The 13,535-nt window shown below is 39.9% G+C and overlaps 1 protein-coding gene across 3 annotated transcripts in view; it reads right to left on the minus strand.

The window, feature by feature from the left end:
• The window catches only part of GRID2 (glutamate ionotropic receptor delta type subunit 2), a 1,629,781-nt gene that overhangs the window by 195,782 nt on the left and 1,420,464 nt on the right, over positions 1-13,535 (minus strand). For all 3 annotated transcript variants that reach the window (XM_075544881.1, XM_075544882.1, XM_075544880.1), the window contains one exon: positions 411-577. In XM_075544881.1, coding sequence (XP_075400996.1) covers positions 411-577 — 167 coding nt within the window. The remainder of the gene's footprint in view (positions 1-410; positions 578-13,535) is intronic.

Here is a 13,535-nt window from a genome sequence, read left to right on the forward strand (position 1 = left end):
TTGCCGCGGCGCTTGGCTTGACCCTCAAGCTTGTTTTACACGTTGGTGTTCTCAGAAACAAATGAATATTTCCTCCCTCTCGCAACCCAGAGCCTGGGCCACTCTTAAAGTTCTAACAGAAATTACAGACACACTTAGCTTTGTTTTTTCTATCAGTATTTTCAAAAGTCTAATCAGTTACATGAAGTAAACTACCTTCCCCCTTTATGAGAAAAATATCTCTATGAAAATTCAGTAAATGCGCCATAAAATTACTGTTTTATTGATCAAACTACTCACAGCTACTTTTCTCTGGCTGTTGCTGTAAATGAAATGCTTCTTCAAAGTGCGAAAACAAAAAGTCATAAACCAGTGAATTGTCTTTGTCTAGATTCTTTGGCTGCCTGATTGCATCTTTACACAAACCTTACCTTTGTGAGAAGACATCCCGGTAGGGGCTACCATGCTGCAGTGCAATGCCATAGCCCCGGTCAGCGACAGTGCTCCCAATGGTGTAAAATGAGCAGTCTGCGTCGTTGATAGCCACGTACTCCAGTACAGCTGCATCCCACACAAAAGCATAATTTCCAAATTTCACCTGTGAAAAGAAGGAGAGCAAAAAAGAGACAATAGGATTTAAGTTTCTAATTTTAAATATTAGAAAAATTTAAAGTTTAGGGAAATATGTGTCCCTATGAATTGGATTGACTTGAGAGCAGTGAGCTTTGAAGGAAAAACATTACATTGATATATTGTTTAAAATTAATAGACAAGTATTTAATATTTTTGTTAAATCTCTTTTTTAATTTTTAAAGTTATATTGCCATAAAATTCACAGATCATGCAATTCAATAATTTAAATATACTAAAATACATTGTTCAGTCATCATCACAATCAATTTTAGAACATTTTCTTCTTTTTGGTACTCATTAGCTCCCCATTTCCCCATCATCTCCCCCAAACTCCATGAAACTCTGTCTCTGTAGACTTGCTCCTGGATTTTATATAGAGGAAAACATACCAAGACAAAAATATATATAAACACATAACACAAATCAAAACCCCAAACAGAAACCAAGTAAAATACTGATAGCGCTTGAGCAAATACCGTCTATTCTGAATATTTGGCCTTTGGTTAATTAAAGCTGTTCTCCCTGAAATCTGATGAAGTGGCCTGTTACCTATGGTCCCCAGCTGCGCTGCTTGCAGTAAAAATAGTTCTGACATGCACGTGCCATTGGAACGGGGAGAAGATACTGATACGAAAGAAAGCCATTTTGGGAACTTCTTTGAGTACTTATAACTGTGCTATCCTTTGGGGGGCTCAGGAAGTTGTACCCTAGGTTGCAAGAAATATTGTATCCTTTGGGCCATAAAGGGAGCCCTTGGGGCACCTACACTATATGGAAGTCATCCTTTTGCCCTCTGGCTATACTTCATATGAATACTGCAGTGCAGCTCAGGAGAGAAATGGCCAATACTACTCTTTGGGCATACTATGCCTCTTGCCTTATGTCCTTCAGAAATAATCTGTTATCAATTGTTGTTATGTGCAGTCAAGTTAGTTTCAACTCACTGTACTACATGGAAACCAAATGGACCACTGCCCAATCCTCTGCCATCTTCACAACTGTCCTTATGTTTGAGCCTACTGTCACAGTCACTGTCGCAACCCTTCCTGTCTAGGTCTTCTTCTTTGCCGCCCCTCTACTTCAGCAAACACGATGTCCTTTTCCAGGGACTGGTCTCTCCTGCTCTAATTGTGGCTTATGGTAATCTTGTGGTAGGATTTATACAAAACTCCCAGGTGAACAATGTGCTGAGGAAAAAAATAATCTGCACAGTCTTTAAAAATTTATTATTTAAGGGACAAAACTTTATTCCAACTTGTGTACAATAGCATAGTGATTATATTTTCCTTCTCAATAACCACTCAAATCCCAAGTCATGCATTTACTAACAAAAAGTAAAATGTAATATCAGAACTATCTTAATAAGATTCATCTAAAACTCATTAAAGATATACATAGAACTTAAGGGCTTATAAAATAAGCAGAACTTATAATTCGATCTAAGAGCTTGTTTATATATAAATGTAACTTAAAATGGGCAAAATATTGGCCCTCCATTCCCTCAATTTTCCATTAGTGGGGTCAACCAACCAGGAATGGAAAGTATTTAGAGAAAGTAAAAAGGCAATGAAGTGATCAAAGACATTCCTAAGAGGGAATGTAAAGTGATATTTACAGACTGTTTATATTATATTGGTTATAACATGTTTTCTAGAGATGCTTTAAAGCATTAGGGAGGATTTGAGCAAGTTATATGCAAATACTGCACCACTTTTTATATGGTACATAAGCATCTACAGGTTTATGTATACAAGGGGGTCCTGAAATCAATTCCTCAGGGACACCAAGACAACTGAATTAAAAAAAAAATACAGTGAATGATTCTATAGCAATACAATTAAAATATCATTAAGAGATAATATCCTGGGAACAGAGAAATTACCAATTTTCCCAAGAAGTAGAAATACATTTCTCTAGCACAATAAAAAAGCTAAAACAACGTTGATACTAAAATAGCATTTAAAAAAGATTCTAATGCAGAGCAATAGCATAAGACAGAATAGAACTGCCCCACAGGGTTTCTGCGGCCACGATCTTTACAGAAGCAGACTGCACATATTTCACCTTTGGAGAAATTGGTGGGTTAGGACCACTGACCTTAAGATTAGCCATTGAATGCTTAACCACTTGTGTCACCAGGGATTTTTAAAGAGAAGACAAGCATCCCCATATCTCTCAAAATGTCAGCAATAGAATTTAAATAGTATATTGAAAGAATAGTGCATTATTACTAAATAGGGAAAATAATTTGGGGTCCCATAATTGAAAGGGTAATGGATTAATGTCTTTCTTTTAAAAAAGAATTAAATTATCTTTTAATTGAATCCAGAATGACATTAGGCAATATTTAAAACCATTGTCTATTTATGAAAGGTATTTTTTCTAATGAGATAAACAATAGTTATCTCAAATAAGTAGCTAATAGTTTAAAAAAATTCAATTAAGGTTAACAAAATGATGGCACAAGTATCTCCCCAAGTTAAGATGATTGTGTACTTTATCACATGTAACAAGGTAGGATATAAAAATTTGATTTCTCTTATTATTGAAAAATAATTATTAGGTCAATATAAAATTATCATTATTTGACAATATAATTATGAAATCCAAAAGAAAATATACCTATGAAACTCAGAAGAATCACATGAAAATATAGTAGAAAAATAGAGGCATCAATAATAGACTATACAAGGTGAAGTAAAACATATTCATATGTGCAGAGGTTAATTCTTAACAAATGTTCAAATATGTCTCTGCTCTAAGCAATATCCTTGTCTTAATATCACCACTGTATCTTCCAAAATGAAAATATCTTTCTGTTGTGCTATAGGGAAAAAAGATTTGAAGTATGTGCTAATATCAAATTCTTAACAAAACTCAAGTGGACATTTTTTAAATAATTGAAGCTTGCTACAGCTTTATAGAGGTGGTACCCATATAAGGCAAGAGTTTGCCAATATATCAAACATTTTGAAGAGATGTTTGAAAGTCTCTAAAATGAGTGCTGAGAGAAGAGTGTCAGTTGGAACCGAGAAACTGTGGCTGGAGTCCAGAAATAATGGAAGAAGATAGCAAAACAAAACACCAAAGAAACAGCACGACCAAACCATTGAGGTGATAGCTTCCGAAGTTGGGCTCGCAATCTTTTAGCGTTGTCCTTTTAAAGTGAACATCCGGTTTCAGCAAGGCTGGCTCTATGAGTGTTAAAACCATTGCATAAATATCAACTAACTCAGAAAGGGGATCTTGCCATTTGTCTTTTAAGCAAGAACAAGGCTAATGAAGACAAGCAGACTGTAACTGGGGGTGAGTCCTGAATATATCAAAATGATGTACAGAACAAACAAACAAAACAACAAACAAACACCTCAAACTCACTGCCATCCACTTGATTCTGACTCATATGGTCATACGGGGCATGGCAGAACTGCTGATGTGGGTTTCTGAGACTAATTCTACTGGAGTAGAGAGTCTTGTCTTTCTCCTGTAGAGTGGCTGGTAGTTTTGAACATTTAACCTTGTGGTTACCAGTCAATGCATAAACTAGGGCTCCAGGTTATGGACCCTCGGACAACACCCCCAGGGCTCCTTACACAGTAAGGTCCAATCAAAACTGCAGCTTCTGAGTGGATCTCTTGGGCCAGGTCGAGCCAAGGCAACAAAGTCAGCTCCGATGCTTTTGGTGACTGACAAAAGAGCCATCTCGACAGATTTTCTCGCAAGCCACAGGATGATCAAATGATGAAGGCTGATTAGAAAGAACCCGAAAACTGCAACAGTGAGAAAAAGACCTGAAAACGGTGTCAAAGATTTGTTTCCCATCAATATCATGAACCTGCTCGTTTATGTTATATTGCAGGGGTTGTTCCAATGAAAAATTTTGTTGGGAACTGTGTTAGTCTGGGTACACTAGAGAAACAACTCCATGGACACATATATGTGTATAAGATTTATATACAAGAGGAATTGAACATTGAGAAAACATTCCAGCCCAGTCCAGTCTAAGGCCATAAGTCTGATATTAGCCATGTGTCCAATACCAATCTATAAAGTCCTCTTCAGACTCAAGCAACACATGCAATAAAGCCAAATGTAAGTCAGTGGGTAGATCACAAGCCAGTGGGTAGAAAGTCTTTGGGTCCAGTGGCGTTGTAAGCATCTCAGTGCTGGCAGGGGTCTCTGGCTTCAGAGGTCTGGTTGAGTCCATGTGGCTTGTCTTCTGCAATGTCTCCCAGGGAGTGGCAGAAAGAGTGAGAGCGAGAGAGAGAGAGAGAGAGAGAGAGAGAGAGAGAGAGAGAGAGAGAGAGAGAGAGAGAGAGAGAGAGAGAGAGAGAGAGAGTCTTCCACCTGTAAGGAGGAAGTACCGGATTCCCCAGAATTCTCAGAAGGCCATGCCCACACAGAAGTCTCATTGGCTATCTCCAGATTGACAGCCGAGACTTCACCCCTATACTCTTAATCCTTAAATTGACACCACATTAGGTGACTGCCCTTACCTCATGTGCTCTACAGCTGTGATCTTGTTCCTTCTGACTTCTTTTTGTTCTCATACTTAAGGAATATTTAAAAGACACCAACTTGAGTCCCTCAAGGACGCCCACACTGCAGTTTTGACGAGGTGTGCCTTGAACTGAGTAGACTTCTCTTGGGGGAATGCTTCAAATTCTCAAGTACTCATTGCCCTCAAGTTGACTCCAAATCATAACGATCCTATAGAACAGGGCAGAACTTCCTCTGTGTGTTTCAAGGCTCTAACTCTTTTATTTTCTTTTACGTTTCACTGGAGTAGAAAGTCTCATCTTTCTTCCACTGAAGGATTGCTACCCTTGCTGTTGGAAGCTCAAAGTGTAACCACTGAGCGGTCGGGATGGAAATAACTGCCTTCAAAAGAGTGCAGGTGAAAATGGACCATATCAAGACATAATAGCTTCAAATTCTGATATTTTTGTTCATTAACGGTCTATATGTTTTTTAAGTAATAGACCTGGGTATACTATTATCTTTCTTTTTTTCAGGTTTTTTAATTTAATAAATATTTTTATTGGGGCTCATACAACTATTCTCACAATCCATACATACATCAATTGAGTAAGTCACCCTAATACATTTGTTGCCCTTGTGATTCTCAAAATTCACCTTCCACTTGGGTTCCTGGAATCAGCTCAGTTTCCTTTTTTTCCCTCCCACTCCCTCCCCGCTCTCCTCTTCTCCCTGAACCCTTCATAGTTTATAAATAATTATTTTATCTTATCTTACACTGCCCAGTGTCTCCCCTCACCCACCTTCCCATTGCCCATCCCCCAGAGAGGAGGTTACACATAGATCCCCAAGATCAGTTCTCCTTTTCTACACCCCCTTCCCTTCGGTGTCACCACTCCCACCGCTGGTCCTGAGCGGTTCATCCGTCCTAGATTCCCTGTGTTTCTAGATCCCTACTGCACTGCTGTGCATACTCTGGTCTAACCAGGTCTGCAAGGTAGAATTGAGATCATGATGATTGGGAGGGGAGGAAGTGTTCAAGAACTAGAGGCAGTCTACTCAAACACTCCCTCAATGCATGAATACCTTCTTTTATTAAATTGGAACTCTATGATGCTCACTCTCCCAACACAACGGCTGGAGCCAAAGTGGGTGAACAAGTAAATGTGGTGAAGAAAGCTGATGGTGCCCGGCTATCAAAAGAGATAGTGACTGGGGTCTTAAAGGCTTGAAGATAAACAAGCGGCCATCTAGCTCAGAAGCAACAAAGTCCACATGGAAGAACACACCAGCCTGTGTGATCGAGTGGTCCCAAAGGGATCAGTTACCAGACATCAACGAACAAAAAATCATATCATTGACTGCACACCTCCATGATAGGATCGCTGAAGACAAATGGGTGCATAAGCAAATGTGGTGAAGAAAGCTGATGGTGCCCGGCTATCAAAAGAGATAGTGTCTGGGGTCTTAAAGGCTTGAAGGTGAACAAGCGGCCATCTAGCTCAGAAGCAAATAAGCCCACATGGAAGAAGCACACCAGCCAGTGCGATCACGAGGTGCCCAAGGGACCAGGTATAAGGCATCATGCAAAAAAAAAAAAGATATATGTGTGTATATGTATATATATGTGTATGTATGTGTGTATATATATGTATGTATGTGTATGTATGTATATATATATATATCATATTAAATGAAGGGGGAAGTGCAGAGTGGAGACCCAAGGCCCAAGTGTCGACCAATGGAGATCCCCTCATAGAGGGGTTTAGGAGAGGAGATGGGTTAATTAGGGTGTGAGGTAGTATTGATGAAGAACACAGCTTTCCCCCAGATCCTGGATGCTTCCTCCCCCCAACTACCATGATCCGAATTCTACCTTGCAGGGCTGGATAGGACAGAGGCTGTACACTGGTGCATATGAGGGTTGGAGGTACAGGGAATCCAGGGTGGATGATACCTTCAGGACCAAGGGTGTGAGGGACGATGCTGGGAGAGTGGAGGGTGAGTGGGTTGGAAAGGGGGAACTGATTGCAAGGATCCACATGTGACCTCTTCCCTGGGAGAGGGACAGCAGAGAAGGGGGGAAGGGAGACTCCGGATAGGGCAAGATATGACAAAATAACAATGTATAAATTACCAAGGGCATATGAGGGAGAGGGGAATGGGGGGGGGGGGAAAGAGGACCTGATGCAAGGGGCTTAAGTGGAGAGCAAATGCCTTGAGAATGATTGGGGCAGGGAATGTATGGATGTGCTTTATACAATTGATGTATGTATATGTATGGATTGTGGTAAGAGTTGTATGAGTCCCTAATAAAATGTAAAAGAAGAAAAGAGAAAAAAAAAAAAAGAACTAGAGGCAGGTCTTGAGTTTCATTGTTGCTACACTGAACCCTGAGTGTCTCATCTCCTCCTCACTACCTCTCTGCAAGGGATGTCCAACTGTCTACAGATGGGCATTGGATCCCCATCACGTACTCCCCCTCATTCACGGTGATGTGATTCCACCCCCCTGCCCCCCTCCGCCTTTGTTGTTTGAGACCTAGTCCCTTTTGCCCTCCACGATCACACTTGGTGTGCTGCTTCCATGTGGGCTTTGTTGCTTCTAGGCTAGATGGCCGCTTGTTTGCTCTCAAGCCTTTAAGTCCCCAGATGCTATATCTCTCAATAGCCTGGCACCATCAGCCTTCTTCACCACACTTGCTTATGTACAGATTCGTCTTCAGCGCTTATGTGAGGAAGGTGATCACCCAATGATGGTTTTTGTTCCTTGGTGTCTGCTACCTGGTCTGGTCAACACCTTGTATTCGCTTAGGCTGTGCGCTTCTTCTCTGTGGGTTTGTTGCTTCCAAGCTAGATGGCTGCTTGTTTGCCTTCAAGCCTTTAAGACCCCAGATGCTATATCTTTTTGATAGCCGGGCACCATCAGCTTTCTTCATCATGTTTGCTGATACACACGTCTGTCTTCAATGATCATGTCAGGAAGGTGGGTATCATGGAATGACTGTTTAGCTGGGCAAGGTGCTATTGTATTGAGGAAGTGTGCATGAGGAGGCCCAATGTCCACCTGCTACCCTACTACTGAATCTATAAATATGTGCACATAGGCCTATTTCCCCCATAATCATAAATATATTTACATATATATATATATATATATGTCCCTATTTAGGCTTCTATGTATGTCCTTTGCCTCCTACTCCTTTCCTCTATTTCCTTACGTTTTCCTCCCGTCCCACTACCATGTTCAGCCTTCATTCTGGTTTCAGTAATTCCTCTCAGTTACCTTGCCCTTGGTCACTCCCTACCAGTCCTCTCATCCCCTCCCTCTACTGGTTTTGAACCACTCGTTGTTCCCTTGTCCCTGGGTTGGCCAACACCTCCTTCCTTCCCCTACCTCCCACACTCTCATGTTCCTCCGGGACTGTTGGTCCCATTAGTCTCTTCTCTCATTGTTTGTCCAGCCTATCTTGTCTAGGTGGACCTGCTGATATAGTAATATGTGCATACAAATGCATATGGCTTTGACAGCACCCAACTGGCACATAAGAACATGGCATCGACAGCAGCAACACTGACACACTGACAAACAATAAAGCTACTGACATACAAAATTTAAAAGAAGAGAAAAAAAAGAAAAAGAAAGCAAAAAGACAGCAAAAATAAAACAAAATCCTGTTAGTAGTTAGAGGTCTGTTTGTTCATTTTCCAAAAACTGTTTGAAGCCCCCTCACATGTGTGTCAATCAAAGATAGTTTGCACTATTTTCCATTTACACAAAACACAGACAACTAGCACATTCTTAATAATGAATAAGAAGGAACTATGTGAAGAAAGCTTAGCACTTGACTGAAAAATACACCAAATGGGTGGATGCATAATTGTAAAGAAATGCCCATTTAACTTCAGATTATTTGATACTTAATCCAATCATAAATAAAATACCAAAAGGATCTTTTAGAGTTTATTAAAAGTTTTGCATCGTAATTGGAAGAAAAACAGACGAGCAGAGCAAAGCGATTTTGAGCAGATAGAATCAGGATGCAGAACATCAGGTAGTGATGCATGTTCCAAAGTTTAATGAAGCAGCGCAAATAGGAAAACCTATGGAGAAGGGACAAAAGCCTACAAGTGGAGGAAAGGACAGTGAAACCCTTGAAAACTGGAACCCGGTAAACAGGAACTTGCCAGGGAAGGAAAAGTCAAATCTTTTTCCTTAAGAGAGAGAGATGGACACGTCTTCAAACGGCACCTTATTATCGAAGGCATCGAACTTAGGTGACCTGGAAAACGAGGCTGTCCTGTTGACTTCCTGCAGCTTGGTTTCTCTCAAGCCATCTTACAGTGCTAGTAGTTGATATCAGTTTGGAAAATATGAAATATTTAATATATGACCCTGTGATAAGTGAATATTTCAAAATGATCAATATTGAAGCTCTGTGTCACATTCTACACAAAATAAATAATAAAATAGATTCAACACAATGCAGAAAGAGCCACAGGAAAGCAGACATTATTGAAATAAGAGATACAAGTCTTTCCTTGGGGGATGCCTTCGATGCCATGAGCACTCCTGAACCTCCTCTGTAGGGTATGTGTCCATGCAGTGCCCAGTGGGCACTCAGGCATGCCAGTGCATCTCACCATATGAGGCCAACACCTCCAGCATCAGATTCCATGGGGAAGACTGGTGTTGAGGGAAATGCAGATTCCACATTCAACCCCAAACATATTGAATTGGAATGCTGACCCTTGGGGTTGAAGAATTTTTCATTTTAACCATCTTGGGAAATGATTCTTATAATTTATGAGCACAACCGTTGCAGCAGTTTTAGATGATGCAAAAGGGGTAAAATAATCAGACACTATTAAAAAGCCATAGCTATTATATATATGATATACAATATATTAGATATTATACATGTCACCCTCTACATGGACCTAGCTTCCTGAGCTATTGATGGTGAGGGGACAGGGAAGATGGTTGGTTCGGTTACTCTGACTCACAGCTTTCTCTCCTTGCTCTCGCTCCCTTTTCCTGACCTTTTGCCCGAACCAGCAGCTTTCAATTCTGCTCTTAGCTCTCTGTGCCCAAGCCTGCGATAACAGAGGGTGAGGTGACCGTGAAGCCTCCTCTACCAACATACTTTGACTTTGCTATGTTCCTCTGTGTTAAGCAGTTATTCTGGCGTCCTGGATCCTTTTGCAGCTTTTTACCACCCTCAAGGGACCTTCTCAGTGGGGGACACCCTGCTTTGCTGTTCAGGGGAGCCTGTAGTATTGTTGTTACTGCTTTGTAAACGGTAGAGCTGGATTTAAATGTATGGTCACATTAGGATTGCCATTATACACGTGTTTCTAGCTATTCTTATGCTACAAAGCATTCGAAATGCATTTAAAGAGAGGCATTAAAACAGTATGATTATAGCCTGTAGCAATGCCAATGAAATGCTGCATAGTAAACCACAATTATTTTAGCTTTAAAAAATATCCCTGGCTTTTTTCATCGATTACAACCTACAACCAGGGTCTTTGGATGGTTTTTAACTATAAACTATCCTGAAAATACTCTTAATAAAACCTCAAATCACATTTCAAGAGCATAGTAATAGAAGGGTTGGCCTAGGAAATTTTTAATCCACCTGGGTCAGTGATGGCTGTTACTTTAACATTTCCAACTGGCCCTTGTTCTTGAGGTCATGTTTGGAAAGGCCACTGGATATCATGCCACTGATTTATTTACCACTAGATTCCACACATCTCGAATGCTTATACTCGTTTACATGGAAGGAAAAAGTATGCCTGGGAGCTCCCCGTCAAACTGTTCTAGACTCTACCTGTGAGAAAAGAATACACACTACACCTACCTCTAATGTCTATCACGCTCAGTCCCAAACCAGAGATGAGCATGCTGTGACGATGGATGGATGTTGGTAGCTACTGAGGGTCAGCAACCATATTCTCCTAATAGTACCTATGATGCCAATTTCCCATTTCCGCAGTAAAACTTGGGGCTAGGTTTTAGCTCCTTCTAAGTCTTATCTCTAAGTAATTCTTATTGCATAATATTATAATTTCTAGATTCTGAAGGTGATCTGCTTAAGAGTGTCTTAGTTTCCTGCCCGCAACCTCCTTCTATAACTCAATAGCGGACCTACGTGAAGCTCTCAATTATTGTAGCCCAAAGCTGATTACTGTAAGCGTTGAAAGAAAAGCTCTAAAGTGTTAATGTAGTTTCCAGGAAATGAAAAGGAATTTTCATTCAGTGAAATCAGAACAGCTTGTTCAAATTCTGGGAACTGAAATCGTTGTCCAAGAAACTCCTAATATTTACGTTCCATCTCCGTAGGGCCTAACTGAGAAAACATAGGTGTCCTTTGGAGACCATTTCCTGTCCCTGCACACTCTTTTTACTTATTATCTCTGTATGATTTGTTTTTCATCAGAGAAGTGAAGAGTTGTACTCATTCAATATTCTTTTCTCAAATATTTGCATTTCTTGCCAAGTAAAGCGAAGAAGGGGAAAATGTCTTTTCAAACTGTGACTTGGGCTGCCCATCATGTTATGCATCCTGACACGTTTTACTTCCTCTCCTTATGCGGCTCTTGCCTTATATGACCCTTATATATCTCCATTGTGATCTAGTGGCTCCATTCATTAGGCAGGAAGCTCGGGTAATAACCGCAGAAGCCCCTGTCACAACCAAAGAGCCTCACCACTACTTCTAATTCCAGAGACTTTAGTTTTAATTAGAAGAGTCACAATCTTTCATATAGAAAGTGTCTTAAAGCCTCTTTTCTAAACCTATAGAGACAGACTACAGCAATGATGCTTTTTTATATATAAAAAAAGTGGGGACAATTACGGAATGATGATATTTAAACAAAAGTGCACGATACAATTTCCCCTCCCTGAAAGGGAACTTTCTCTCTTCTCGCCTTTGTGAGGATAGTTGACATCCATGGAGCATTTTAATACTTAATGATGATGTTCACCTATATGGTATTTGTTCTTTACAGCTCCACAAAGCAGCTTATAGTATGATGCCTAATACACAGATGAAATTATGTGATTTTCTAAAAGTCATACCAATTACTCATACTAGATTTGGAACTTGAGGTCGAAGGCCAGTCCTGTTGTTTATTTTCTCCCCATCACATTAGAGATACATTTCTGGGAAATATATTTCTTGGGAATGCACAAGTACATTCATTGTGGTGATCTTTTCCTTCAAGATGTAGCCTAGCTAGGTGGAGGGAAACACAAGCTCAGATAAATGCCGTGCCAGTAGCATGGGTCAAGCGCTGTGCACACTGCACTCTCCTTAAAGCTACATGATCACAGCAGTAGGTCACGAAGACCTGACCTTTTTAAGTAAAGATTACTTATTTGTCCACATCACTGCAGTGAATATTTGGGTTTTGTATATCTGAAGTCTGTAGTCCTGTTGATTTTTGCAAGCATATTATTATCTTAGTATTTTTCACTTTCAGAATCAAAACCAGAGACCTTTCTACATATTCAAATAAAGATTGTATATTACAAAATTGATTATTTTTTTCTTGGCAATAAAAATTAACAGGCCTGAGAACAACGTGGGAGACAAATTTTAACCTTGCACAGTAGGCTGCTAACTTCTTCACAATTTTGACTAATGGTCACAGGGGGATAAAGTGATTGTAAATTACGGCCACAAAGAGTTATGCTGAGCCCAGAATCGATCTATCGAGGTCCTTATAATTCAGAGCTCACATAGTTCTTAAAATAGGATGGCTTTAATATTTATGACATAGTTTTAGGTGACGGCCTTTCCCACTTTGGGCAAATTAATAATTTAGCATCATTCATCAAAACTTCTGAATTTATGGAGCACCATAAATCACAATCAAGTCCATATTTTAGCACTTAAGAATGATTTTTAAAATATAGATGATTTTGTTTACTGCGGCCCTAATTGGTGGACTAGCATATTTTATCTGGTATTATGCTGAGAGTTGAACCCATGCTCTGTAGTAGATAACTCATGGGACAGATTTTCATAAGAAATAAAGGCATTTAAGATAAATCAAATCAATTTATTTTTTAATTTTTTTTTAAATGTAGAAAAAATGAACAGTTTCTCTACCTCTAAACCTTATCTCTGGCTTCTGTTCTTTGAAATGGTTGGAATACTAAATATTAAAAATGAAAGCATCTGAAAATATGGAAAATTGACAGTTTCCTGCACTTCCAGGTATAGCCCTCTCTTGGGTCAAAGGTGGTTTGGATCTGGAAGACAGAAGATTAGTAAAACTGGAAACTGGATCATTATGGGAGCATGGAAAGAAGTTGGTCATTTCTCCCCCAGGGTTAGTAAGTGACTACAAAACCACTGGAGCCTCCAGGAACCGTCACGAAGAAATTAAGTCTGGGGAGTGCTTGGGGAGCAGAGATTTGTCGACTCA

The sequence above is a fragment of the Tenrec ecaudatus genome, chromosome 3 (assembly GCF_050624435.1).
Source record: "Tenrec ecaudatus isolate mTenEca1 chromosome 3, mTenEca1.hap1, whole genome shotgun sequence".
Lineage (NCBI taxonomy): Eukaryota > Metazoa > Chordata > Mammalia > Afrosoricida > Tenrecidae > Tenrec > Tenrec ecaudatus.